The 27,137-nt window shown below is 42.2% G+C and overlaps 1 protein-coding gene and 4 non-coding genes across 5 annotated transcripts; all 5 read right to left on the bottom strand.

The window, feature by feature from the left end:
• Positions 1-1,246: 1,246 nt before the first annotated feature.
• On the bottom strand, positions 1,247-27,059 carry NOP58 (NOP58 ribonucleoprotein). Its single transcript, XM_074593924.1, has 15 exons — positions 26,882-27,059; positions 22,840-22,916; positions 21,022-21,074; positions 19,022-19,146; positions 17,843-17,979; positions 16,594-16,658; positions 15,252-15,386; positions 14,221-14,366; positions 13,146-13,272; positions 12,289-12,452; positions 11,440-11,574; positions 10,303-10,364; positions 7,619-7,752; positions 2,340-2,440; positions 1,247-1,582 (listed from the first exon to the last, which is right to left on the bottom strand). The coding sequence occupies exons 1-15, from the start codon at positions 26,924-26,926 to the stop codon at positions 1,526-1,528; spliced, it is 1,563 nt and encodes a 520-aa protein (XP_074450025.1). The 5' UTR covers positions 26,927-27,059; the 3' UTR covers positions 1,247-1,525.
• LOC141746956 (small nucleolar RNA SNORD11) lies at positions 12,893-12,978 on the bottom strand. Its single transcript, XR_012588559.1, has one exon. It is a non-coding gene; the product is annotated as a small nucleolar RNA SNORD11 (small nucleolar RNA).
• On the bottom strand, positions 14,036-14,119 carry LOC141746957 (small nucleolar RNA SNORD11B). Its single transcript, XR_012588560.1, has one exon. It is a non-coding gene; the product is annotated as a small nucleolar RNA SNORD11B (small nucleolar RNA).
• Positions 15,942-16,029, bottom strand: LOC141746952 (small nucleolar RNA SNORD70). Its single transcript, XR_012588555.1, has one exon. It is a non-coding gene; the product is annotated as a small nucleolar RNA SNORD70 (small nucleolar RNA).
• LOC141746950 (small nucleolar RNA SNORD70) lies at positions 20,678-20,766 on the bottom strand. The gene has a single exon (XR_012588553.1). It is a non-coding gene; the product is annotated as a small nucleolar RNA SNORD70 (small nucleolar RNA).
• Positions 27,060-27,137: the final 78 nt, after the last annotated feature.

Here is a 27,137-nt window from a genome sequence, read left to right as displayed (position 1 = left end):
AAACTAAAGGCATTAATAGCTAAGTCTTCCATCTCATTATGAATAATTTTTAATACCTTTGCTGCCCGCTCAAGCGTTTCAGCTTAAATTCATCTTATTTGTCTAGCCAAAAGCAGATGAACTGGGAGGATCTCAATATTCCCAGGCAATCCAGAGCTCTGCATAGTAAAACATCAGTGACTGCAGTCAGTGCAACAGAAGGATCCACACGTAATACCTAGGACAAGAGATGGCTGCAACATGGTAGCACAATCCCAAGACGCTGTTTCAGGATTCTCCTTGACCAGCCTCAATTATAGAAGTTGAAGTCACTGACACCTTCCAGAAGAAAAAAAAATGCCAGTTCATATTCTTGATACTGGTAGGACTGCATTAATAAACATGTTACCAATATTGTTAGGGATTCAGTATATCCACTTATACTAACAGATAAGCCAGCCACTGGCAGCTAAATACCAAGAGCTGGTCAATAAGCTGTATTCCACAGAAAAGCACCAGTTGCACTGGCTGCAGAGTTACCAAATGTTATCCAGCCTAAGACACTGCCATTTTGTTTAGGTAATAGTCTACCATTACACCTAGAAAAAAATACCTTTTTGTATTAATTAATAAACTGAGTGATAAGCATTGACTGATAAAAATGGTTTCCTTTTCCACCATAAAGCTTCAGGAGCTTTAGTGTCTTAATCATATGATGCTACTTCAGTGCATCTGCATCTCCTACAAGAATGGCAGAATTGGCAAATGGCTGATTTTTGCTACTAATAAGAAACACTCGTCTTTTCAGCTTCACTATCAATAACTGAAGGAATTTGGCCTGGGCTTTTTTTTTTTTTTTTAAAAATCAAGTGAAGAAAGTTGCCACAATCGTCACAGAAGCAATTTGGAAGTTAACTCATGTTAGTTCAAAATATGCCTCTGAATCTTGTCAGTCAGTGCAGTAAAACCAAAATGTTTGAAAGATGATTAAAAAAGGCTTTCTCAGGAGAACTACAGCACAGACTCAATAATGCACCTCAGCTGTTCAACGGAACTTTGATATTATGCAGAGATATTTGTATCAATTTTATGGAGAACTTGAGAATATTACAACCTTTGAAATCTTCAGAGAATAAACTGCAACAGGACATCTGCACATTTAGAATTTTTTTTTTGCTGATCATTCATTTGAAACAGTAAGTCTTAGAAATAGTCCTGATAATGGTTAGAAAACCAGCAAACAAGTTAAAAGACAGAGATTATAAGATCTCCATAAAAATGTTTTTATTCCTTATCAGTGGAGACTGCATATGAAAAGAGGATCTACTGCAAGCTTTTCAACAAAAGAAACTGCAAAAAACCAGCAATCCTCCTAAGTAGCAGAGATACTGGGGTATCCTATTCCAGGGCAGAAGAGTTATCAAATCCATCTCCTTGCCCTCTTGCAACACAGGGAAGTTAGTTTTCAGCAAGAGGCTAAAGAAATTATGTCAAGAAATGCCACTCTGAATCAGCTGTCCAAGGGCAATGTTCCCCCTGTTCCTCATCAGTCTTCATCCTCATCTTTCATTTTCTTCTTTTTCTTCTTCTTTTTCTCTGCATTCTGCAAACAAACAAATGTTGCTGTGAACAAACCATAGTGGAGAAGCAAAGCAACACATGTAGCTAGGCAACCAAGCTCACACTCAAAGCATCACAGCAGCTGCCGTACTCAGCAAAGCACAACGCAAGAGATGTCCCCTTCCTCTGGTGCCAATGTACTGGTGTTTACAGCACGGTGGGGCCAGCAGGCAAAGGAAGCTGTGCTGTCTGCCACATTGCTGGCAGCTCAGCACTGCGGTCAGACTGCTTCAGGCAGCGTAGCTGCCCTAAGCAGAGGGGAGAAAATGAACTCTCATGTTAAGAACAGGATTTCAAAACTGAGCAACTAGCCTGGTTCTGTCTCATCCACTCTACTGTTGCTTGGAGACATCAAACAATGCTTCATCAATTCAGCAGGTACAGCCTCTGCTCCCTACAAGTCCTAAACACTAGACAGATGCCTGTGGTTCGGCACTAAGGGACACCCTCCCCACTAGAAAGCATGTAGAAAGAAGACTAAAGCTGGGGGTGGGCAGAGGAAAGGAGAGGAAACACTCCTGGTACACAGAGGCATTAGTCACAGATTTCCCAGACCTTATTTTGTAACACAAATCTTCTTGGACATTACAGTGATGGATATCATGAAATAAAGTTACTAGAGCAAAACTGTCCTTGCATACCATGGTTTATACAGATAAGAATATGTTTTCCCCCCTCACTCCCTATGTTTCAGAGAGTATTCCCATAAAGGATCAGGTAGCTGTGCAATTCTGCCTCACCTCAACTGTGGGGCTTGGCTCCTCTTCTTCAGCTTGCTTTTCCTTATCCTTTTTCTTTTTCTTCTTTTTGACGGGTTCAGCATCTTCTACAGTTGTCTCTTCTGTATTACAGAAGGAAGAAAAAGGAAAGGCAGGTTGTCAGTTAAGAGCGTAAAAGGCAAAAGAAAAAGCTTCCCATGAAATGTGAGAGGACGCAATGATGATAATATGAATGCAAAATGCTGAATACCATGCTGATCCTTCTTTACATCTCTCTATACCTTCCCCTTACCTGCTTGACTACTCCCTGCTATAATCAAAATATACAACTACCTAAGACACAAGTGACAATGTTCAGACAGCACTATATACATCTGGTGCAAACACCACTCCTATATGCTGCTCCCAAAGTTTAAAACAATCTTGCATATTTTCATTAGTCTTCCAACTTATCTTCAAGTACTCTTTCTGAAAACAGACTGTCCACAGTTTGGCAAATATTTTCACCAGCATCACAAGAGCAGTGGAAGGACTCTAAAATCCACATTAGAAGTGTGTTCAGCCAGCAGTAGCTTGTTTGCAACTGATTTCCCTACCTTGACATGGGAAATTTACTAAGAAGCAGACCTGTTTTCTTAATTGTTTAGACCAGCAAACACAAAGATTTCTTAATGCTGAGCTAACATAAAGCATTTAATGCAAAAGGAGAAATTCCTTCCTGTCCTGGAAGACAGGAATTTAATTATTTGCATAAGCTGAGAGAAAGGTTAACCCAAGGAAAGATTTACTAATGCCCTCTTACATTTATTTTTCAGAGCTATTTGCCAACAGCTGGCCTATCTAATCACAGTGGTAAAGGCACTATGATTTACCACTCATTTTCTAGAACACATACCACAGTTTTAGGAATCTCTAGGTAAAGAAACCAAGCAGAAATCATTACTAAGCTGACAGCCTATGCAGTAGCCAGGCTGTTACTGGAGCATACCCAAGTTAAATTTATTTGCACAACTGAGTCAGTGCCGGATACCAAGTTTTCTCAGTATGTACTACTCATGAGCGAGTTCATGATGTAGCAACCACTGTCCTTCAGCAGCTACAAAACTGAGATGCTGAAACCAGTGGTGTTTGTGGTGTATACAGTTGCTACTGGATGTGTGACTCAAGAAGTCATTTTCTCACTGTACTCCCCCAAAAAATGAATCAATTTCATTTTGAAGCACATTCACTTACCACTTACAAAAAGAACAGAAACAAACCCAGTGCAATTATAAAAACCCCAAAACACACAACCTGCTAACATCTTGATTGTACTTCATCACAAGTTTAGTTCCTCAAGGCAGCACAAGGATCACATGAGTCAAAAATACACTTCAATCTTTGCCTCTAACATAAGCTTCAGACAAAAAAAAAAAATTGGCTTCAGGGTAAAAAATTTCTAGACATGTCTACAGGAAAATACAGCCAAACAACACATGCAGTTTTCTGACATTAAAAAATGCCAGAAGCAAAACAGCGAAGGATTCCAGATAAAGGAACTGGTAAATATCATTGTAAGTGGATTCTGCCATACACATCATTCACAGTGAACAGCATGCAAGCATAAGGCATTCAAAACACGTGTAAAAGTATCCTCACCTCCCTATGTATGACATAGGGAACTAAAAAGTAGCTGAAAAATAAGCATAAACTACATTAAAGCCACACGGTACAACAGGAGCATACGCATCACATTTTGCTACGCAACACATTTTCACTCAGCTGGATTGATAAGCTACGCATTTTCAAGCAAAACGTTGGGTGGTAACCTTGGAAAAACAACTTCTTGTTATTCCCCTACATGTCATCAAGTCTGACACACCAGGCAGTGGAACCTGTCACAATTTACAACCGCAGATGATGCACTGTGCACTCATAGGCACTGTCACTTCTCAGAGCTCGCAGCAGATGCCTTCCTGAAGATTTCAGTTGCTGCTTTCTAGCAAAGCCTATCACAAGACTTCACGTATTTGTACCCAGGCAGAATGACGATAAAGGCTTCAGGGGTGCTGGTCTTTTCCCTCTGGGTGCAACACTTCTAAGTCACTCAAGCCCAGTGGGGTTTCTTTGTGATACACAGCAGCTGACAAGAAAGCCAACAGCTCTCACTATCAGGCACCCAAGGCACAGAAAGCAGCACCCGGAAGCGCAGTCTGATTGATGGCCCTGTGCAGTGCTGGAGATCACCAGCAGTAGTTCCACTCACCCGGTTTCCACCGGTTTTCTCTAAGCTTTTACACACCAGCCTGATGTACCCTCCCTCCTCCACGTAATTCTCTGCATGTACAGAATCAAGTCACATTGCCTATCAATAAAGACACCACATTGTGATGTTGCTGTCATTTAAGGCTTTGTGTCTTGCAGGGTTCACTCCTTTAATTTAAGATGGTATTTCTCTTTTCAAGGGAGACATTTCCATGTGACTAGCTGCTACTATATCCTGATGCTCAAATGCAAGTTGAGCGCTTCAGTGGGGGCACTGGCTAGCTCTGTTGGTGGTATGCATTCTGTCTAGCCACATTCAATTTCAAGGACTGTAGTCACAAAAATACCTGTCCAATTTCCCTTCCCCCACCATCAAAACATGTTTTAACAGACAGGCCCTTAAGTGGATTATAACTTGTTTCAGGCAGTATCCTTCCGCTTGGTTTCTCTTTAGGTGCAAAAGGTGAAAGTGGTCTGAAGTCATGTCTCAATCCCCGCCCCCCCCACCTCCCAGTTCCTGTCTAAAGTACTGCCATACATGCACACCAAACAGGGAGAGAGAAAACGCCACACACCTCGTCTTGCATTTACATTTCAGGCTAGCACAATTCAAAATACTGTCCCCCTTTACAACAAATATTAAAGCAATATAATGGGGGTTGGACTAGGTGATCTCCAGAGGTCCCTTCCAACCCTATGATTCTATGATTCAATAGTTTGACGAATCATTTTTCAGTGGCAGCTTCCCAGCTTATTCCTGTCCCTTACCTTCCTCATGTAATACAAACTGGATCAAAATTGATCTGGCTGAAGAATTCCTTTTTTTTTTTCTTGGACTGCTTTTCCACCACCCCCATTTATCATGCAGCTGCACAAACAGCATGGGGAAGAGGGGGCAGAGACTTCTTTCACAACACTATGTCTGGGTGTGTAATCTCTGACCAGGGAAAAGCTTAATAGAGCACTGCATCAACAGGAACAGAATTAAGAACAGCAGAAATTAAAGGCTCATGCATATTCCACTGGACATGCAACATAAATCTTAATGCTGGGACCTCCTCTGCACTCTGTGTATTATGGCACTTACTGAGCTACCCAAACTTCTCGAACCACCACCACTACCCCTCTAGCACACCGTGGAGTCATACCACCTATACTGGAAGAGAGCAAGGTCATGGTCCGTCTGGCCTGTGTCAGGGAAATCCATGCACTTTGCTGGGTGATCAAATACAAGAATTTGCAGACATAGGGGCAGTGCTATTTTAAAGGGTACAAGAGGACACGCTGAAGGGATTAGTTCTGCACACAGCTGATACAAGATAAATAAGCTCTCAGAAAACACTTCTTCCATAGCCTGAAGCAACTGGCACAGTTAGTTCTAATGCCCAAGTAGCCAAATAAAATGACCCAGTTGATATGAAGAACTGGGAAAAAGCAGGAGCTACGAACCACGCATCTGAAGGATGCCCTACCTTTTCAGGCAGAAAAGCAACACATCTGAATCCCGTACTTCAGGACAAAAGGGCCAGCATAGATTTCAGAAGGCCACAAGTACTCTGAACGCTGTCTACCACTCAAATACTTCTTGGTAGCTCAAGGATACCTGCTAAGCTGCACCTAACCCCTAAATCAGGGGGTATCAATAAAGCAAAGGAAGCAAACACAAGCGGGTTTTGTGTATAAAAGCATGAACCATTGAATAATATGTTTATGAACATAAACAGCCTCTTCAGACTGTAAGTGACCAGGCTGGAAATTAATATACTATTTCACCTGTGAGCAGCTCATGTCTGTGATACGTCAACACTTGCTTTGATAATGCAAGGGAAGCCCAAGGGAACAATTCTGGACTACGGTAAGGGAAGTTAGTTCAAAAGATTATCAAAAGCAGTAGCTGTGAGAACACCTACATTCTCAAAAAAGCAAACAGGCAAAGTTCAAGCCTCTGAAGTACTCATGTGTCCTTGTCTCATTATGATAAGTACATGAGAACAAGCTGGGGCACAGATCTCAGCTTTATAGCACAAAGGATTCTCCTTCCAGCGTAACTTTAATTCTCAGCTAAGTTTAGGTTCCTCCAAGTTGCACCATCCATGTACACAGACACCATGAACCAAGTGGCATGCAGAAAGATCACACCTCAGTGCCAGCTGAGCATGAAGAGGTACAGAACCAGTGTAACTACACTCTGATATTCTAGAACACAGCAGCGCAGAGAAGGGCAGAAAGGGAAGGCTGACAGCCCTCACCTGCTGCAAGCACAGGTAGCTGACAAAATTTGCAAGTAGCCCATGCCCAGATCTGGCTCAGGGTCTCTCAGAAGTGACTTAAAGTCATCTTCCTTTTCCTTTTTTCCTCCCTTACAAGTTACACACTGGGTACTCCACTATCACAGCAAGTATTAGGCCATTTAGAGGTGCTGAAATGCACACTGGAAAAGAGAGAATGTTTCTTAAAATGAACCACAATATAAAACCAGATTATTTTGAAGTCACAGTCCAAAATCTTCACACAGTAACTTATGAGGGAAGGAAAGAACAACTGTGGCCATAGTTCAGTTTTAGCTCTCCAGAAAATAGCAACTGTTTATGTATTAGGTAAATTCAGACTGAAATTTCCAAGTGTCATTTCACCTCAAATTCTGACCTTTAACATTTATATGTCGAAACATGACAGAAAACATTTCTATACAGAATCAAACAGTATTCTTTAAAGAAAATTGGGCAGGTTCAGGTTTTACAGAGAAGAGCTTTTTTGTCTTCAAGGTACTGAGACCCACTAAATATGAACCTGCTGAGCAAGAAATTCTGCAAGAATTTTTTTTAAAATTTTAATTATTTAAAAAAAAGTTCTTATATGCTTACAACTGTTTAAAAGCATATATTTAAAGTAAACTGAATACAGTCTGGTGTCAGTCCATAAAGGATTATTATTATTGTTAAAATACATGGTCATACCCATTAAGAATAACCAGGTTTTGTGGCTGGCTATAAATGTTAAGCCCCACTGCACGATGCACACAGCAACATGTCAGCAGCACAGATGCAGCAACTAACCTTTCATCTCTGCTTTGAACTTCTTTGCTTTCACAGCAACCTCTGCGTCTTGTTCTTCCACCTCCTGAATTTTGCGTTTCTTTGAAACGGCAGGAAGCGTAGAGTCGCCAGATGGGTCAAATATTTTGACTTCGCTGTAATGAAGAAAACAAGTCAGTTTGGGTAACAAAAAGAAGAGACAGTCCCCAGGTAAAATCCTGCAGTTGAACATAAACTTTCCAACGCAACCTCCCGAGAGCATTTGCAAATCAATCTTGCTCAGCTAACAAAGCATCTACAGGTTGTGAGGTCCTTTCTCCAATACATGAATGGTTCATCAATAATCATGACTACAGGGTATACTCCAGAAAGTACAACTGTCTGATCTGAACAGAAGACACTGGTTAAGCAAGAGTTTAGTTCTGGTTTATATCTGTTCAAGGCTCTACAGAGCAGTTAAATTACCCATTAGATTGATCTCTCTGCCACTGAAAGCCTTTCTATCACAGCTGCCTATGCTCACAAGCACACCGCTCCCCATAATTTGGTCCATATAAGCGTACCCGAAGGGTAACATATATACATATACACACACACACGTATATACATACACACATATACACATAGGATTAGAAGTAGCTTTACTTTTGCTTCTTCTGCAGTGCCTCTCCACCATTACCTTCACAGGACACAACTCACAAGGTAATGCTATGGCTTATCTCTGTATCACTTGTATCACTGACTTTATGGGACACGCAAATACCTAACCAGTGCCTGAAACTGTCTCTTCTTGAATATTGCATGCTCCTTTGTTCAGTCCCAAACTCCTCTACAGGCTGCAGAGAAGCAGCCATGCTGAAACCCAGTGCTCTTTAGTTGGACCTTTTCAGGGGCAGTTGAATCATGTAATAGCAATGAAGCAACTTTTTTCTTACTCATTCAGAACAGAATTGTACTGAAGGAGAAAGGAGTTTTAAAACAGTAAGCCTAAACTATTCTCCCCCCAGCCATATACTTAGCATCCAAACTTCTCTAAAATAGGAATCTGAAGTAGCTACCTTGTGCAGATTACAAAAGCAACTGAGGCTAGTGACCAGACTGGGAAGCATGTGGTGATGCTAGCAGACAGTAGGATCAATTCATCCTCTAAGCATCAGAAACTATTCTTATGGGGCTGAACACTGTATATTGCTTTACAAAAATTGATTACGCAGGCATTTGCAAACAGTGGGCTCTGCTTCAGCGAAGCCCAGGCAAGAGTTCACTGGCTTCCTTGTCATTGTCAAACTACTACATATATACAGAAATACATAAAAATAAAAATCAGCAAATAAACATGACAAAGATAGGTAATGCACACATCTTTTTTGTAAAGAATACTGACATGCTTCACTTGAACCTCATCACTAAAAAGCTACCTCACAATTAACTTCTGAAACATTACTTTGATGTAGCTATTTCATGCAGGATCCATAGTTCCATACAAGACTAAGAGATTCTTGCTACCCTCCTTAAAACACCAGTTTAGCCCTTCAAACAATCTCCATAAAGCAGCACTACTGCAATTTTTGTACTACAAGGACAGCTTGACAGGGACTGAGTCAGTTTCCCTTTTAGGCAGTCAGACTAAGCCAAACAGCCAGGAATTATCTGCAGTCTCTCCCCCAAGCCTAGACACGTTTACAGAGCATGTCTAACAGTAGAAACATGTCCTGGCAGGAATTCATGACTCCTTATTTCAAGAGGTCAAAACCCAGCATGTATGTTGTCTCCTCAACACCCTCCTCCCTAACCTACTGCCTCCTTACACGCCCTGATGGTTCATTTACTGACGCTGTCTTTTCAAAAGCTGCTCCAGAAATCACAGCCACCACTACACTTTGAAATGCCTAGCATATGGAAACAAAAGTTACAGCTAGGCTTGAGAAATATGTTTGGGGACTGCAGATGGGTGCAACAGTGCTATTTTTTCCCTCACAGAACTAGCAGCCAGCCCTGGTTTTGCTGAGCACTTGCCCTCTCTACACCAAAGGTTCAGCAAAATAAGCAGGCCAAGCAACCAAATTAAGCGAAAAACCCAGATGTTACAGCTCAGACTAATAATAACCCGTTCCAATCCTTAGATGTTCAGCTGTCCCGGTTGCAATTTACAGTGTCACTTCAGGCACCAGAAATGCTCTAGCAGTGTCCAGAGTACAGATCCTCTATTACCTAAGATACATATTACTTATTACGTACAAGACCTAAACAAGATGAAGCTTTGCTTAAAACAAGTGAGGAACAAGACAACTAACTAGGTCTCTAGGACAGCTTCCATGTCAAAGGAATTAATTCAAACTCTGATTTTCTCAAATTTAATTTATTCAGACATGCATTAAATAAAGCTGATACATATTAAATCCCCAAACTATTCAGCTTTTTGGGCTGATGATGATAGCATCTAAATACACTTCTTGTCTGATCATGTCAGTAATTTACTATTAGAAAAATCAGGACTGTTTCCCCAGTTCAGTGGCTTTGCCACAACAGTAAGACATGGGAAAATGGAAATTCCCATAACAATGGGACCTGTTATCAGTGTTTAAGAGTACAGAAAACGTTTTCTGGATCTTAAGTCAACTCAGCCCACAACCAAAAGTCTTCTCAGAAATAAAAATATGGAGAGTTATTTATAGTCAGCCAAGCTGAAAGGAAAAACTATTCACCTCTTGTTTTGATACTTGTCTGTCCTGGCCAAGGCTTTTCCAGTGCCACTTATTCTTCTTAGCTACAAGAAAAATTTAGGCGTGAAAAACAAATTACTCATAATGAAAACAATTCACAACACAAGTTCTACAGCTCTTGAAAGGAATTAAAAATGGAAAGATAGACATACATTATTGGTCAGGCTCTTGTGCATCTGATGAGTCTTACACCCGGGAGTAGAATAGTGACAGGGAGGTAACTGGGCTTGAGAAAGGCCTTTCTACTATTGTTCTTCAAGAGACCAATTCAATTAAAGGGCACCTAGTACTGGATCAAACACACCACAGCCACATGACATACAACATCATACCCCTAAATTCCCAAGACCAGCTCAAAGTTGTGCACACTTTCTGTTTTTTGCAAGGAAAACTGCATGTCAGGGCAGGTATCACCCTATGCCTGGCATAAAGCCAACCTTAAAACCACAATACAGGCCACAAGCTGGATTTGAATTAAATCTATACCTGTCAGGTGATCAGTTTGTGTTTTGTTATTAACCCGTCTCCTTGCTTTTGTTTCCATAGGAAGTATCACCTCCCATGAAATGCTCAAGGAGGAGCAGGCAGGTTTTTCTGGATTTTTCATTTTTGTTCTAGCGATGCCAGTACTACAGCATTAGTATTAGATCTCCTAGCTTGGAGGGCTGAACGTAGTCCTCATTTACAAGATCGCATGCAGCACGCATGTCACCTAAAAGAAGAAAGTGAACCCTACAGTCTCCCAGCATGCTGTGCCGACGGCAACAAATGGAACAGCAGGTACAGAGAGGCAGGAGATGCATTAGGTGATGGGAGGGCAACGCAGCAATTTGCAGAGTAACACCTTGCTTTAGCTACAGAGACAGCTCCTTAAGACTAAGAATCATCAGAGTTCAGATTTTAGGGAACTGTGGTGGAAAATATGAGGGGGGAGAAAACCCAAATGCGCTTTCTTCTAAGGTGAAGAAACTACTCCAGCCAAGGCTGTAAGAAACTACAGAATTAGAGTGACACTAGATCACACAACTGAGTGAAGGCAAAAGACTCAGAAAGCAGATCATCAGAAAATCATACCATAAACAACGACGTCAGTTTCATGCAGCCCTCTGCTAGACTTACCCCTCTCTCTTCCAAATGCCTCAGTCTCGTCTCTACTTTTAGTCTGTTCTCAGCCCCCATTTCAGCATTGGTGTCCTCTCCGAGGGCATCATAACGAATAGTCAAGGCAGTCTTAGCTGCCAGCATTCGAGAAATCTGGAAAAGCCAAAAAGAGTATTAAATGCTAAGACTTAACGTAAGACAATGATTCACTCTGATCTGGAAACCATATCCACAAACAAAAGAACAATTGAACATTTACTAGCAGTATTTAGTCCAAAAAAACAATTAGTACATCATTCTTTTAATACTGAAATACTGTTAACGTAACACCTTATTTTCTTGACAGAGAGAAACACCTGAGACAGCAAGTTAGTTATACGTATCCCACTCTACCCCAACCTTTACGTCAGATTAGCTTGAGGTGTAATTTCCGTATCCATAGCTCTCTCCACAATTCAACACACATTCATCCCCCTGCATTGTAAAAGCCTAAGCTCTTTAAAAGCAAGTCACAAAAGTTACTAGCTTTAGCACAACAAAAGTGATTTTCAAGTTACACTAAACTAAGTTGGCCTGTAACAGCTTAGTTTACTATCACATAGAAGAAAGTAGCAACGTACCCCTGGAGAAAGCCAGCATTACGTTGTAACTCAGCAGGAACGCATCTATGGACAATACCATTCATATTTTCAAACAGGAATGAATGACATCCAAAGGTTTGTGGGACAGTGGCGTTTTCCATGTAACCATGGAGCAATACAGTAAAGCAAGCCATGGAAAGAGCGTCACTGTGAAGCTCAAGCCATCTCATCAACAGATATTCATGCTCTGGAAAAAGCCAAGCTGGTAAACAATTCTGGAACTCACCTTTCCTTTGTTTTTGGTGTTGGTTTGTCCCACTAGGGAAGCATGATAGATAAGGCCAAATTTAGGTGTGTCCCGTTTAGTCTTCAGTGCTCTGAAGAGTGCCTTCTCAGCACCCAGTAACTGAACCGTTGAAGCTGGATGTTTTGCCAGGTTCAAGAGGGAACCTAGAAGGAGGTGACACCGCAATAGTCACTTGTCAGAGGAGCAGCTAGAGAAGCAGGAGGCTAGCTTCCTACACTATTCAAAAGCAGGAAGCTCAGTAAAAAAAAAGTAGAAAGCTCAGAGCCATCTATTTCTATAAGAGCTGCTTCATGTACATTTTCTGAAGGACAGATAAGCCATTTCAGTCTTTCATGCTTCAACTAACTCTGTCTTAGTCTGATTTCAGCCACAGCAAAGAAGGCTGACTCAATAAAACATGTTCCACTGGAGTAATGCCTACTCCTGACAAAGTCTGGCAGCAAGAACGTGTCATCACAGAACTGCAGCACAGATAACTGAAGTGAGGCTGCTATCTTGAGCCAGTCTGACTATAAAAGCCTAATGCCAGTTTGTCAGCGTTTTACCGCAGAAGTGACTGGACTATCAGCAGGAGGCTCGGGAAGCGTCTCAGAAGAGGTAGTGACTTAAGTTGCCCTCATATTCCGAAAAGAATTCAGGCCAACTGAGAACTTCATCATCACAGACTACTACCAAGCTCATGCCGGTATTCTCAGATTCCTTAAGAGCTACCTTCCCTCCCTTTATCATGAGATGTTCATCAGGGCCTTGCATAATGTTTTTAGCTGACCAGGTCCTCAGAGAAAATCTCTGATGAGGTCATCTAAGCTTTATTTACACTGATATGTGTAACCCACCTGCATGAGCAATGAGCCTTGCTCCAACCAGTTCACCCACCATGATGGTGAGATTAGGAGCAATGGCCATCATTCTGTTCTTCAGGTAGTCATACAGCTGTGTCCGATACTCAGAGATTTCAATCACCTGGCACAGACAGAGTTTGGTTACAGGAATCAGTCTTAGCTGACTGACAAATATCAAGTTAAATATATTGAAATGAGGAACTGCCGAGAGTTCCAGTAAAAAAGACTAACGAAATGCAAAACGCACAGACAACCATAAGCCAGCGTTACAGAAAGCTTTATATAGGGCATATTCCCAGAGCAAAGCTACATCCACAAAGTATACTAGATCTGCATTGCTCATTCCCTTATGCAACTTATTTTCTCAGCAAAGCTCCTGATAAAGGACCTGACAACATGCCAAAGACAGCGAAGTAGAACAAAAATACTAAGGACGTTTTCTTTAGGACAAAACCCTGGAACATTCAGTCTTCACATAAATCTTTGCCACCGTTCTCTTGACATGGGATAAATGCTCTTTACTTGTTCCACACAAATACACACAATTAGAATGCACATAAAAAGGCAGCCCGGTCTAGACCAAGAACAGGAACTCCTAACCCTGCCACTCCCTGGTAAAGTCACAAAGGGATCCAACTGGCACCACTAAAGTCAGAGGGAGTTCACATATAATCCAGATGAAAGCAGGATAGGGCTCCTAACTCTTCTGGGGCCTCAGTGCTCCACTTTTAACCCAGGGTTTATCACCAAGCTTCAAAACTGACAGATTAAAAAGAGGCTATAGAGTACCATTGTCTCAAGGACTTAAAAGCACAATGATGTCAAAATTCCAGCCAAAAGTAAGACTGCGACTTTTGGAAGACTGTGCAGACATCAACAATCTGAGATGGCTCAGATGAGGTAGTGACTGTGCACCCTCATGTTTATACATCAGGAGAGCAACAATACAGGAATCATCACTGCCATCACAAGTGTGTTTGGAACACCCTGGGAAAACCTCTCCTTGACAGAAGAGGCTCTGGTATGGCTAAAGTGGAGTTCCTATTGCTATTCATCCACACGTACATACCTGATCACAGAGATGGATTATGTTGTTTATGTCTTCTTCTGATACTTCTGTCCCCATGGAAATCTCAGCAGCAGCCTTCACATCCTCTTCGATCTCCTCTGGTAGGATGTCAGAAACATCAGAGGTGGCAAAATTGGTTCTGTCTCCTGCAGGGGACAGACGAAAGCATGTTTGTGCTGGGGGCGAGATGAACTAGTAAAACAAAAAGCAGCACAGAAACAGACGGCAATAAAAGGCCAAAATAACAACAGTGAGTCAAGTCTGCTGTCATTCTATTCCAAACTCCCAAAATACATGTCAATGTTCTGACTTCACATTTATACTAGCTGCAAATGGTTGGAAATATTAAATCTGAAACTAGAAAAAAAGCCCTTACTCTGTAACACTGCATATTTCACCTTTTCAGTAGCTCCTTGCTGCAAGATTTTCACTCACAAGATTACAAGGGAAGAATTCCAGGAAGCGAGCAGTCATTTACCACTAACCAAATCTATGTAATTCTTCCTACAATTGGGAAAAAAGCTCCCTTAAAACCACAAGTCTCTCTGGACTGCAAACTTCACTTAATAGTGAAAAAAAAAAATCATCAATACAAAGCGCATGCCTAAGAGGTGAGACAAGGATCCAAAATATTATAGCGGTCATTCTTTCTGCTCTTATGAATAATTATAGCAGTTGTAGTCTCCAAGAACACCCACAAACAGGCAGCAATTCTCTTTACATCAGTTTTTGGCAGCTAACTTCCCAACGGGTCTGCTGACTAATTGTGATTCTAAGAAGATATGCCGGTGGTCCATGAAGAACTGACCAGTTATACAGTATCGGCTTTCTCTTAAGCTTCAAAATGGTAAATGGCATCAACACACAGATGCAAGCACACGCTACTTTTCTACTGGCCCTATTCACGCTGTTGCTGAAGGGAGGATTGTACACAGGGTCATGAGTGAGTGGCTGGTTTACAAATCAGTGCCATTAATGCATTGCATACTAACATGCAACATTCTCCAGGCTCACGTCTCCTTATTACTCACCAACTTTCCGCACACATTTACAATATGCTAGGTTATCTGTGATGATTTTGCCCAGTTCAGGGAAGTGCCAACCATACCATTCCCTACAGCGCATGATGTAGTTATTCAGTTCTTTGTCCAAGTCATCAAGAAGTGCTAAGAGAAAGAAGAATGGACTTTTTTTTCTAAAAAGGTAATCTAAAAATGGAAAACTCTCAAATAAACACATTTAAATAGTGTAAAGGGAGATAAACTGAAGTACTTTATCCCATAAAGACTGGAATGAAACATAAACTGCATAATCCCAGGCACAATATTCTAGAAATATTAGAATTCCCATGGGTGTGGCCTGAAAGTTTCATCACTGGGACTGCCTTGGAGAGGCTCCTTTAACAGCTGTAAAGCACATTGTGTGTAGCCAAAGCTCTACACACGAGATTGATGTAAAACTTAGCCACCTAATAAGCTTTAAGAAAAAATGTTTTAATGGTGAGAAACTGATCATGTACTCAATTATTTGATTTAAGATTATATTAAGCCCTTTAGTTGCCTTTATAATATAAATATACCTAACACAAATTCACCAGGCTCACCATTTACGAGATATGACCAATAACCTAATTTACAACATAAGAGTATTAACACCCAGAGCATATATTGCTACAGAGCCCTGAGGCTAAAATATTTCCTGCTAACGCAATACCAACATTCCCATCTGTTGTCTCAGTGGTAGTGACGAAGGAACTGATTTAAATCATTAACTTCAGCTTAACTACGTTTCATCATTGACAACAGTCTGGGAATTAATATTACAAACAGGATTCCTCACCACTGCTTCACAGCAAGCATGCCAAATATGATGTGTATGTCTTCAAGGAAAACTGAGGAATGGGCTTTCCTAGCTGCGTTTACAATTTCAGTCTGTCTACCATTAAGAAAGCAAGCAGCATTACACACTGTAATGGGTTTTACAAGCCTAATGTAAATGCGTACTTCTAAGTTGCTCTCTATGTAAGATACCACCAAAGTGGTCAGATAATCCTGTCCTAGATATTCCCACAACACTGCTCAGAAGGGAGGCGTGTTGGGAAGTGAAATCCTCCTGAACTTACACTGCCTGTATTTCAGCTGATCTCTATGCCAAAAAAAAGTGGACATCAGTTTACTTTATCACCCTAAAAATGTGCCTGCTTGTGGAAAACCCTATGAAGAAAACACACCTTATGCCTAGCTGAACACCAATGCCCAATTTACTGAAACATGCTAAGAGGAAATTGACAGAAATACTTTTCTGTAACCAATGTAAAGAAGTCAGCTATCCTAAGCTGAATCCATTAACAATTTAAACTCTAAATATACTTACAAATTGCCTGGATAATCATGGTATCTACTTTGTCTGGGCTGAATTTCAACTTGTATCTGGAAAGGCTGAGGAGACAGAAATACAGTTTCATCAGCATCCTGACATCCTCCTGCAGAGCACATCCCACCTGCTTCTATTTTACATGAATACAGTTGTCCATACATTCATACCAGCTCAGTTTTATGCCATTGACTGCTCACAGCTGCGTCCAGAAGCCACACTGACACAGGTTTCGCAATAGCTCCAACACATGTACATGCACGTAGCCCACAACCAGAGTGAAAGGGAAAGTTAAGGCCATCTACACCACGTGCAGCAGACTGAACATGAGTGCTGTGGCAGGAAATTGGCTGTTGGTTTCTTTCTGCACAGTTCCCCACAAAAAGTATTTGTCAACAGCACTTCCAGTTCTGCAGCGGCTGAAGACAATCCACAAAATTGTACCTACCCAGTAGCAAATATCAGCAACTCTAACATAAAGCAACAGAAGAAACTTCCTGGAACAGATACTTACTGTCTCAGAAAGCCCATTACCATCTGGCTTTAATGTATGTTTAAAATTTCTCGTTATGCTACATTAAAAGACACTTGATATCAATGAGGACTTGCATCTTTGAAGTCCTTTTTCAATATTAATGTGCATTTTCTAAGCAAACACGCATCTATTTTGAAGGAATTAGAGAACTACTTTGCTGTAGCTAACTTGCCAATGGCTCATGTACAGAACAAGATCATGTCAGAATATGACTGCTTGACCCCATGCTGATCCAACAACTTTGTATTTAACTACTACTGCACTAAACCTAAAAGGCAGCAATAGCAAGGTAGGACTTGCTATTAACTTAAATGTTAAAGGTGCCTTTAACATTTACGTCATGTATTATATGGGTATTTATTCTGGCATAAATCAGCAAATTATGGTCTTCACCTTGTCTCTCGGTGGCAATGGAGTTTTACATGACCCATCTGACTGCTACAGAGACATTTCCAACCAAATCCTAAAGTACCTAACATGCAAAGGAAAGCTATCAACTTTGACTCTGGGTGAAGATGAAGCCTTTCCCTAAAGGGTGGCTGCAAATTGGAAAGCCCTTCCTTTATAAAACAAGATTTCAGATATAAATGTACCTTGACTTACAGAGTATGAGACCACATCACATACTTGGAGACACTTTAAGCAACACAGAGTAACCAATGACACAGGAGTGGGACAGACACAGGATGAAATAGAGCTGTTCTAGGAACTCACCTGTGTGCCAGACCCAGACACATAGCTGCCATCTCTCGAGAAGGGAGGCCTGTAATAAGCCCTTCAATCTGTGAGCGAATTCCTCTCATCAGCTCTGTAACCATTGGGCTATGTATACAACTCAAATTCAGCTTGTCCTGCAGGACGGAAATCAATGGTCCAAAGTCAGGCACAACAATGACATTCCTCTACAGCCAGTAGCCTTATCTCATTATACTCATTATATATATACCCACTGCAATCCTGTGATCGCACAACAGTTTCAGTCATTTTTGATGCTCAAGGTAGCAATACCCCCAGTTCCCCACAGATTAACAATTCCAGTTTGAAGAGGAGATTTATAATTAACGCTTTATCTGCTATGTAGGCACTGGAACCAAAGAGTCAAGATTTGCAGTTTATCAGAAACAGTTTGGCCACAGAGAGAAAATTCAGAGGTCGAGGGCTGGGGGGCTTTGGGTCTTTTTCAGAGAACAAAACTAAATAATTAGTTCAAAGTCCTTCATATTGCTCACTTTAACACTGAATTCGCCTGATTTTGCAGCCTACATCAGCCTCCTAAGACAGCATGAGGAGGTGGTCAGAATAAGAATCACTGGAACAGGGAGCAATCAGACACAGGAGATGGGAACCTAGTATTTGACACCTTGGAGACACTGAAGAAAGCAGCCCACATCTACTGTACTCTTCCTTCCTTTGGTAGGCAAGGACTGAAGGTTGTGCACAACTGCTTTAGACTAAGGAAGGCAGAATGATGCGCACTCCCAACAAGACAGTAAGTCATCACCACACTATTGCTGCATCTGTTAGTGAGGAATAAGTGTGTCTGTCTGGCTGGTTTTTGTTTGATTCCTCTCTCCTCATGTTCTTTTTCCGGATGGGATCATTAGCAAAATTAATTTTTTAATCTGCAGGGTTTCTAACCAATTTTTAAGAGAGAAATCAAGCAAACCTGAACACCTCAGTGCACTTTTACCATATCATTCACTTGTGTACTCAAGAAAACATCTTCCCAGTGTGCACGCAGTACACATTTGCTCATAAGATTAGGTATCTTCCACACTGCAAACACAACATTGGCAGTGTAATCCATTGCTAATAACTGCAAAACCTTTGAAAAAATACTATAAGATTTCAGTAACATGAGACAAAAGGAAGAATGGCAACATCAGTTATCACCTTTATGACACCTCCAAGTTTGGCATCTGCTACAGCCAACTGTTCGTGGGCATCTTTTGCCACTATCTTCTTGAGAATTTTCTTCAAGTTCTTGCTGAGCTTGCCTTCTACAAGAGCTGTGGATGCTGTATAAGACAAAAAGACCAAAGATGCAGTTTATTTCCCCTCCTAAAACCTATAAAAATAGTACTCCTAACTTGGTATTTTTATTTTAACTGCCCACAGTAGCTCCAGTCTGAGAGGCAATACTACTTCACCATGCAGTGGCTAAAATCGAAATAGAAGAAAATTATATACTTGCTCCTTTGGAGGCCTAAATCAAAAACCCTTCTCCCAGTTGCCTCTCCTTTCTCCATGTGGTTTCGCTTCTATTTCTGTCAATTTTGTTTAAGGATCTCTACCAACAGTATGCCATATGCTTTAGATATATGTTTAACATTTCCGAAGGCAGGGTTATATGGGAACACTTTGTGTATCATTTAATTAATGAACCATTTTCCAGGTCCCTTAGTCAGCAAGCGTATCTGAAGTTGAGTAATGGCTTATTTGCATCCTCTGATGATGATAATGTACTATCTAAAGCCCAGCAAAGAATGATGTCAAACACACTGATTGGGCAGCCAGACATGGACCTTTTTAATACAGAATGTAGACTGAAGAATTTTAAAGGGATGTTCTTCATTCTCAAGTATTAATAGATCTGTAAAAGCTTTACAATCCCACACAATATATTTTGAGCAGGCACTTATAAAACTCTCTTTGTGGGTCAGCTCTGTGCTCCACTGAACTTCTGTGATTGATGCAACATCTTCACCACAGTAAATAGAGCAGAAGCCAGTGATTTTTTGATTTCTAGAACCTGAATGAAATGTAAGGGTAAAATCAAAGCGCTCTGCTGAGCTTCCTCTCAAGGTTTCTACAATGGAGATAAGTTTCCACCTTTCAAGCCGGCCAACAGCTTCTAACCCACTTAAAGCAGCCACATACATAGTCTTCCCTTCAAAATAAATGGAACATCGGTAGTCTGAATAAACTCTCCCATTTCAGGTAAGTAAACCTGAGGTAAAGTAGTATAAGTTTTTGTGGGGGTGTGTGTTGTTTTGTTCTGTGAGGGCAGTGTGATGGTTTTTTGGTTTTTTTTTTTTAATCAGTCTAAGTAGATCTGAATCCAAACCAATGCAAAAGCAACACAATCCAAAAAATATGCCAGGGATAGGAATATACAGCAGCTTCAATCTCGGTTGTTTCACTTGCATCTCACGCATGATGGTGGCATCTCCATTCTTGTTTCCGTAGCTTCCTTCATAAGCTATCCCTATCACATCGGAATACGAACATCCATTCTTTAGACAAAAACATGACCTGGAACATCCATCTACTGATGTCATACAGCACATTCAGCAGTCACAGTTACGCCATTTCTGAATTATTAACTAGAACTTTTATCATTTCTGTTCAAACTAGTTCACAATATCAAGCATTTAAGTGTTGAATTAGGAAAAAATATTGAATACAAAGCTTTCTATTTTGCTTAAAGTCCTGAATTTCTTTCAAGTGCAATACAGGCATTGTTTTAGGCTGAAAAAACACAGGCATAATACACATCCATAAAACAATAGCAGTTGTATATATACATATACATATGTACTCCGATATCTGCCTGTTGTCTCAGTGGTAGTGACGAAATGTTGACTCAAATCAGTTATATTCAGCTTCAACAAGAATCCATCATTGACAACAGGCAACATGTATCAGTCAAAACCTTCTACATGGTGCTCATTGGTGAGCTGCTTGGGAAATAAGCATGGTATGAAAAGAAACTAGACTTCATTACATCTCTACTGCACTGGATGGATGACCTCATAACACACACAGGTGACTGAAAAATTTGTAATTTAAAAACTAAGCAAAGAAACAGAGCAGGGACAGAGGTGAGTAACGGGTGAACTAGTGCATGACAAGGATTATTTTTTTTGTAAGAATGGTGTTAACTCACTCACCAGCAAGTGCTTCTGTTGTGTCCTGAAATTTTTCAAAGTGTTTCAGCTTTACTCTACAGAAGAAAAATACAAGCGTGTAAACAAATGTACATAAACCAGATGCTAGAACCATTTTATTTTTTTTTTCTTCTATCTGACTCAGCTATTATAGTTCCCCTCTTTTCCCTAAGACTGCAAGAGAGCAGAGATCAGTATCCAGATCTTCAAACAGAAGGAAGAGCACTAAACCTGCTGATTAAGTTTGAGCCTGATGTGACTTTTCAGCTGGGTCCCACAAACTTTATTTTTTAACAAAAAAAAAAAAAAAGGAATTCTGATTTAGTACTTCTAGGACCAACATAATCAGAAAACCTAAGCCCCCTTTTGGTTTTGTAGTTCATATTTAAAGACAGACATCATCCATTTAATTTTCAACACTGCACCCTGATTAACCAGGTGTCACTGCAGATTGACCGATGATAGCATCTTCCCACTCATCTTCAAAAGGGAACCTTCTGCCTCTGTGGAATGCATAGCCTGCACAGCCCAGATTTAACATGCTCTTCAACCAAATGCATCTTCAAAGACTTTAAAATTGAACTGATTCATTGCCCATGAATCCTCAAGTCCTTCCTTGTAATTAGATGTTAGAATAAAAGTTCTTAGCTGAGCTTAAAACAAACAACATAAAATTCTTCCATGTCCTAACTGCTGACCAAAGCCAAAAATCATATGGACAGTGTTTAACCACACTGTGTCAGATCCTTAGGCCCAGCTTCCCTCTCCCCCTCACATAGTCTGTGGTGTTGATATCTAGAGTTACAGTTAAGAAGTTATCTAGTTATCTCAATCCAGTAAATTCCTTGTCAGGGACAGGCATTTGACTAATCCCAGTTGTGATTAACCACTGCTCTTTGTGAGTCAAGTATCCGCAAAGGAAGCAAGGTCACAGATAAAGCTGAATGCTTGAGTTACACATTTGTAGAGGCCAACAGAAGCTCTAAGCTTATAGTGATGCCTTTTCAGAAAGGCAGAAGAGATAGGAATTACTTTGATCAGAGTAGAGATCCATTAAGAGCCACATCCTGTCTAGGAAGTGGCCAAGATGATGTTTCCAGGATAAGATTAACAATACTACAAAAAGGCAGATGTGGGATATTCCAGCTGCTCCTCTAAATAATGTTACAGAGCAGGATAAATGCAAATCACAAGGCACAGCTTGTTCAGAGGTATCCATTATAACCAAAGCTGGTTAGAAATCTTCCAATAAAAACACCCTAGACAGACTTGGAAGGAGTCCACAGTTGTCCCCGGCTTTAGGGCAATCTGCCAGAAAGGCCAACTTAGTCAGTAGACACTGCAATTCCTGTGCCGCTACACAGCGGTGCTAACACTCACTGATGGCATGGGCAACAACACTAACTCTCAATTCACATGCTATTAGTTTCAGATGGATTAAACTTTTTTCTTTTTTAAGAATTTCCTCTCCGTGAGCACAAAACCCTGTCATTTCAGCCAGTTCCAGCATTACAAGCTTAGATGTTCTTGTCAAAGCATCCAGATCTCCTTCAAATATTGCTCAATTTTTTGCTTCAGTGGCACATGGTAACGACTTCTGCACCTTAATTACACTGCAAGGAAAAATGACTTATTTCTTTGATATTCCATTTTAAGTTTCTCTGAGTATCTAACTTCACATTATCACTGTTCATAGCTTCTAGGTTTTGTAATACTAAAAAACAGAAATCAATACTTCCTTCTGAACCTCAGATGTGTGTAACTACAGGCAGTCACATCCTTCCAAAAGTCAGGCTGCTATCCCCACATAAAGCTGCTTACATTTTGTTGGCTTTTTCAGGAGTTTCGAATTCTTTCCATAAACTGTCAACTTCTTGGAGCTTTTTCTCATTCAGAACCTGTGGAAGAAAAAAAACCAAACACAACAAAAACCCACACAATTATATTTAAAGCACTTTTGAATGACCTTCAACCTGGCATTCAGCAGAGAAGATGTAAAGCAGATTTACAGTGTATACAACCACTGGAAGTTAATACTGATCCAGTCAACAAACTCAATTTTGGTGATCTCCAGTTTCATCACTCTCTCTCAGCAGCTTTATCCTACTAATATACACACAACATTATCACGTTTTCAACTGAATTACTGAAGTTGCTCAATAATGGCTGGGTTCTTCTGCATCTGCACATTAAAGCAAAACCCTCTGCTTGTTTATCAAAACTGGGCTTGCTCCACCTCCTCTAGAGGACTCATTCACAACCCCAGTGACCTAAAACCAAACCTGCCACTACTTCGGCAAAATACAAACATGTCTGGGACGCCTAACAGGAAGAAGTGATCCCACAAGTCATTTTCATTAATCTGAGCTAGCCCAAGGAAGAAAGAGAACAACCCTATAAAGAAGACTTTTCACCACAGCCTGGTAATCAACTGAGCCAAGAATTACCTAAGAAGCAGCAATGGCTTAATCCCATCTCTGTAGAAAGGGGATCCCCCTCAGTTTTTAAACAGCATAAGCTGTTACAATTACTTCCCTAGAGCCTGCACACATTTCATGAAACACAAAGTGTACTGCAAATTCCTAGAAAAGTGCTCAGGGGAAGAGGACGGTCAAGATCTTTACAACATTATGTTCTTTACAGCTCACTCAAAAACCTTGTTGTTTTGTCCCCACAACACAAACGCAACAGAACTGCAATTTGACTTGGTACAGTGCAGAAATCATTCTTGGGATTATGAGATTTTGCTCCCTTGCAAATTTTTAAACCTAGGTCAAAAGAGGTTGTCCTGTTTAAATTCAATTAGTAGCTGAGCAAATAAACATACTAACTCGTTTCCCACAGGACTCTGAGGCACAGAAAAATCTTGGGGCAGCTCTTCCTTTCCTCACCCTGCTGATTCTTTGCTCCAATTCATCTTTCCCATCCCATGGCCTACAGAATTTTCAGACTCTATAAACAGACATGGGCACATAGAGAAAAATAAGATCGTCACGGTATAGAAATTACATGCCTATGGATATTTTGTGTCCTGCAAGATAGTAATACTCATTGAAAAAAGTCTTCCAAGACTTAGAACATGGTTATGCCCCATTTACCCTTATTATTTAGACTGTTTAGAGCAGTCTATTTAGAGCAACACCTACAAGGGAATACCTGAAAGCTACCCAGCTTGTTCTTGATCACCAAGGCATAAAGGCAGAGCACAGTTCTGCTGGCAACGGACATTTGTGGGCACTGCTGAAAAGGTAAGTGGGGGACTGTGACTGTCTCCCAAAATTCAGAAGTGCAAATTCTGTCCAACCCTCAATTAATTAGAAAGCAAGAAACAACCCCAAATAACCCCCACCAAAAAAAAAAAAAAAAACAAAAACCCCAGCAGGAGCAATCTTTAGAGACTGCTTTAAAAAGAAAAAAAAAAGCTAAACTCTGCAGAGAATATTTTGATACAGAACGAACACATAAGTGCAACAATGACCCAAGTTTGCAGCTGAACAGCTAGGTGTCTAGGAAAGGAAAGCTATGTGATTGAGAGCCTTGCCCTGCAGATGTGCGCTGCAGCTGGGGCTCGACGCATCTGACCTTGGCAGCTGCAAACAGAAGCAGCACAGAAAAACCAAAGCTTGCCTCAAAACATGTATTTCAATAAAATACTATTTCTGCTCAGTTCCAGCAGACAGCTTTGACCTCTCCCAATCCACCCAGGCACCATTTGCAGCCCGGTCTTTCCCAGCCTCTGAACGCCGCTCCTTGGTGCCTGGTGCCCTCTAGCCGCTCCGCACACACACCACAGCCGGACCCCAGGAGGGCTGCAGCGCTTCTGCACAGAGACTCCTTCCTCTCTCTTCATGCCCCTCCTCCTACCTTTGTTGACGCCTACCCCGCTTTCAGAAATTAAAATATGGGTTATTTTCAACTCCTCCTGGCTCCTGTGAAAGGTTAAAAGGCCTTGGCTCATTGCACAAGAGGTCTGAGCCTACGCAAGAGGTAACTATTATTTTTTTGTTTGTTAGTAACTTGGAAGGTGCAGCATACTAGCCAGTATGAACATCCAGCAAGCAAAACCTTCAGGGAGACTGCTGTATGTGTTAGTTCCCCAAGCACAAGTGTTGGGGGAGACAGGACAAACAGAACCTTGCACCTTATGTCTTAAAATCCTCCTTGCCTGAATTGCACAGCTTCACCCCAATGAAGTAAACAGTGCTCTGTAGAACACCAAGTAGTGTTCTGCAGCAGGCTAGGGCAAAAGAAACCAGCACCTTGCTCTCTACACCTACACTGGTGTTCACACAAGCGCTACAGGCTTTGGGAGGAGTGGCTGGAGAGCTGCCCAGCAGAAAAGAACCTGGGGGTGTTGGTTGACAGCCATCTGACTACAAGCCAGCAGTGTGCCCAGGTGGCCAAGAAGGCCAACAGCATCCTGGCCTGTATCAGAAATAGGGTGGCCAGCAGGACTAGGGAAGTGATTGTACCTCTGTACTCAGTGCTGATGAGGCCACACCTTGAATACTGTGTCCAGTTTTGGGCCCCTCACCACAGGAAAAACATTGAGGTGCCGGAGTGGGTCCAGAGAAGGGCAGTGAAGTTGGTGAGGGATCTGAAGAACAAGTCTTATGAGGAGCAGCTGAGGGAACTAGGGTTGTTTAGTCTGCAGAGGAGACCTTATCGCTCTTTACAACTACCTGAAAGGAGGTTGTAGAGAGGTGGGGGTCAGTCTCTTCTCCCAAGTAACAAGCGATAGGACAAGAGGAAACGGCCTCAAGTTACACCAGGGGAACTTTAGACTGGATATTAGGAAAAGTTTCTTCAACAAAAGGGTTATCAAACATTGGAACGGGCTGCCCAGGGAAGTGGTGGGGTCACCATCCCTGGAGGTATTTAAAAGACAGGTAGACATGGTGCTTAGGGACGTGGTCTAGTGGTGCACTTGGCAGTGTTAGGTTGATGGTTGGACTTGATGATCTTAAAGGTCCCTTCCAGCCTTGATAATTCTATGATTCTAAGCTAAACGCAGAAAACAGCCTGAGGGGGAAAACATACAACCGTTATGATCAAACCCTATGAACAACCTGATAGAACCGCACAGGCATCAACACTCGAGCGAGAGAACAGGCCAGAGGGGAGCATGGCACCGCAGCAGCTCTAGTTTAGACTTGTTCAAACCACCATGAAACTGCAGCCTTTGAGCCACCTCAAGGGGAGGCTGACAGAGAACCTGTTCCTCCCAGCACACATCCTCCGCTGAGCGAGGGAAGTCAGACCACCCGCCACGCCTGCGGGCAGGCTCACCCTGCCCGTGTGCTCAGCTAGCCGACGGGGCCCACTCTGGAAAGGCGCTCAGGCCGAAGCGCCCCGCACACCTGTTTGGGAAGGCGCTGCCCGTCTCCCACAGACACCTTTCCTGCATCCACAAGGAACATCAGCCTCGAGAGCACAACTAGGAAGGGAAAGTGTCAACATGCCCGAGCCCAAAGACTCCAAAATGGACATGGCCACGGGTGCACGTCCTCCTACCAAATCCACCTCCACGGGTGGGAGGACATGAGCACCACGGGTGATGCCCGGCACCGAGGAAACCCCCCCTCCTCCCCAAGGCACCTTCAGACTCCACCTGCAACCCCTTCCCCGCGCCTCTCCCCCACGGCCTCCCTCACAACGCGGCCTCCCTGCTCCTACTCGCCGCCCCACTCCTCCGGGCCCCACCAGCACCGCCAGGGCCAACGCGTAGAGTAAGTCCCTCAGGAGCCGCCCGCCGCAGGGGCACCCATCACCCGTCCGTATCCGTAAACCCAGCGCATGCCCGGAGCGCTCCCCCACCACCGCCCCGGCCCTCGCTTTTGCTTCACAGCCGCCCACCCCCCACCTTGAAGATAGCGTAGCCAGCAGCGGTCTCGAACAGCACCAACATGACGGCGGCGGCGGCAGGGCCGGCGGCGGGCCCGGTGGCGGGGACGCGGCCACGTGCGCCAGCGGACGGGACCCCCTCGGTCAAGCACGCGCGCGCCGGAAGGGGAAGCGGCAGCACGGAAGTGAGCACAGCGGATGCAGGGGAAGCGAGCGGGGGGGGTGTGTCTCCCCCGCGCGCTCGCGAGCCACGTGGCGGGCGGCGGGATCACGTG

Source organism: Larus michahellis, chromosome 7 (assembly GCF_964199755.1).
Source record: "Larus michahellis chromosome 7, bLarMic1.1, whole genome shotgun sequence".
Lineage (NCBI taxonomy): Eukaryota > Metazoa > Chordata > Aves > Charadriiformes > Laridae > Larus > Larus michahellis.
The sequence above is the reverse complement of the archived record's forward strand: the minus strand, read 5'-3'. Positions and strand labels throughout refer to the sequence as shown.

Coding starts and splice junctions, on each gene's coding strand:
- NOP58 (XM_074593924.1), bottom strand. CDS start 26,926: ATGTTGGTGCTGTTCGAGACCGCTGCTGGCTACGCTATCTTCAAG. Junction 16,659..17,842: donor TGTCTGGGTCTGGCACACAG/GTGAGTTCCTAG, acceptor CTGTCTCCTCAG/CCTTTCCAGATACAAGTTGA. Junction 2,441..7,618: donor GTTCAAAGCAGAGATGAAAG/GTTAGTTGCTGC, acceptor TCTGTAATACAG/AAGAGACAACTGTAGAAGAT.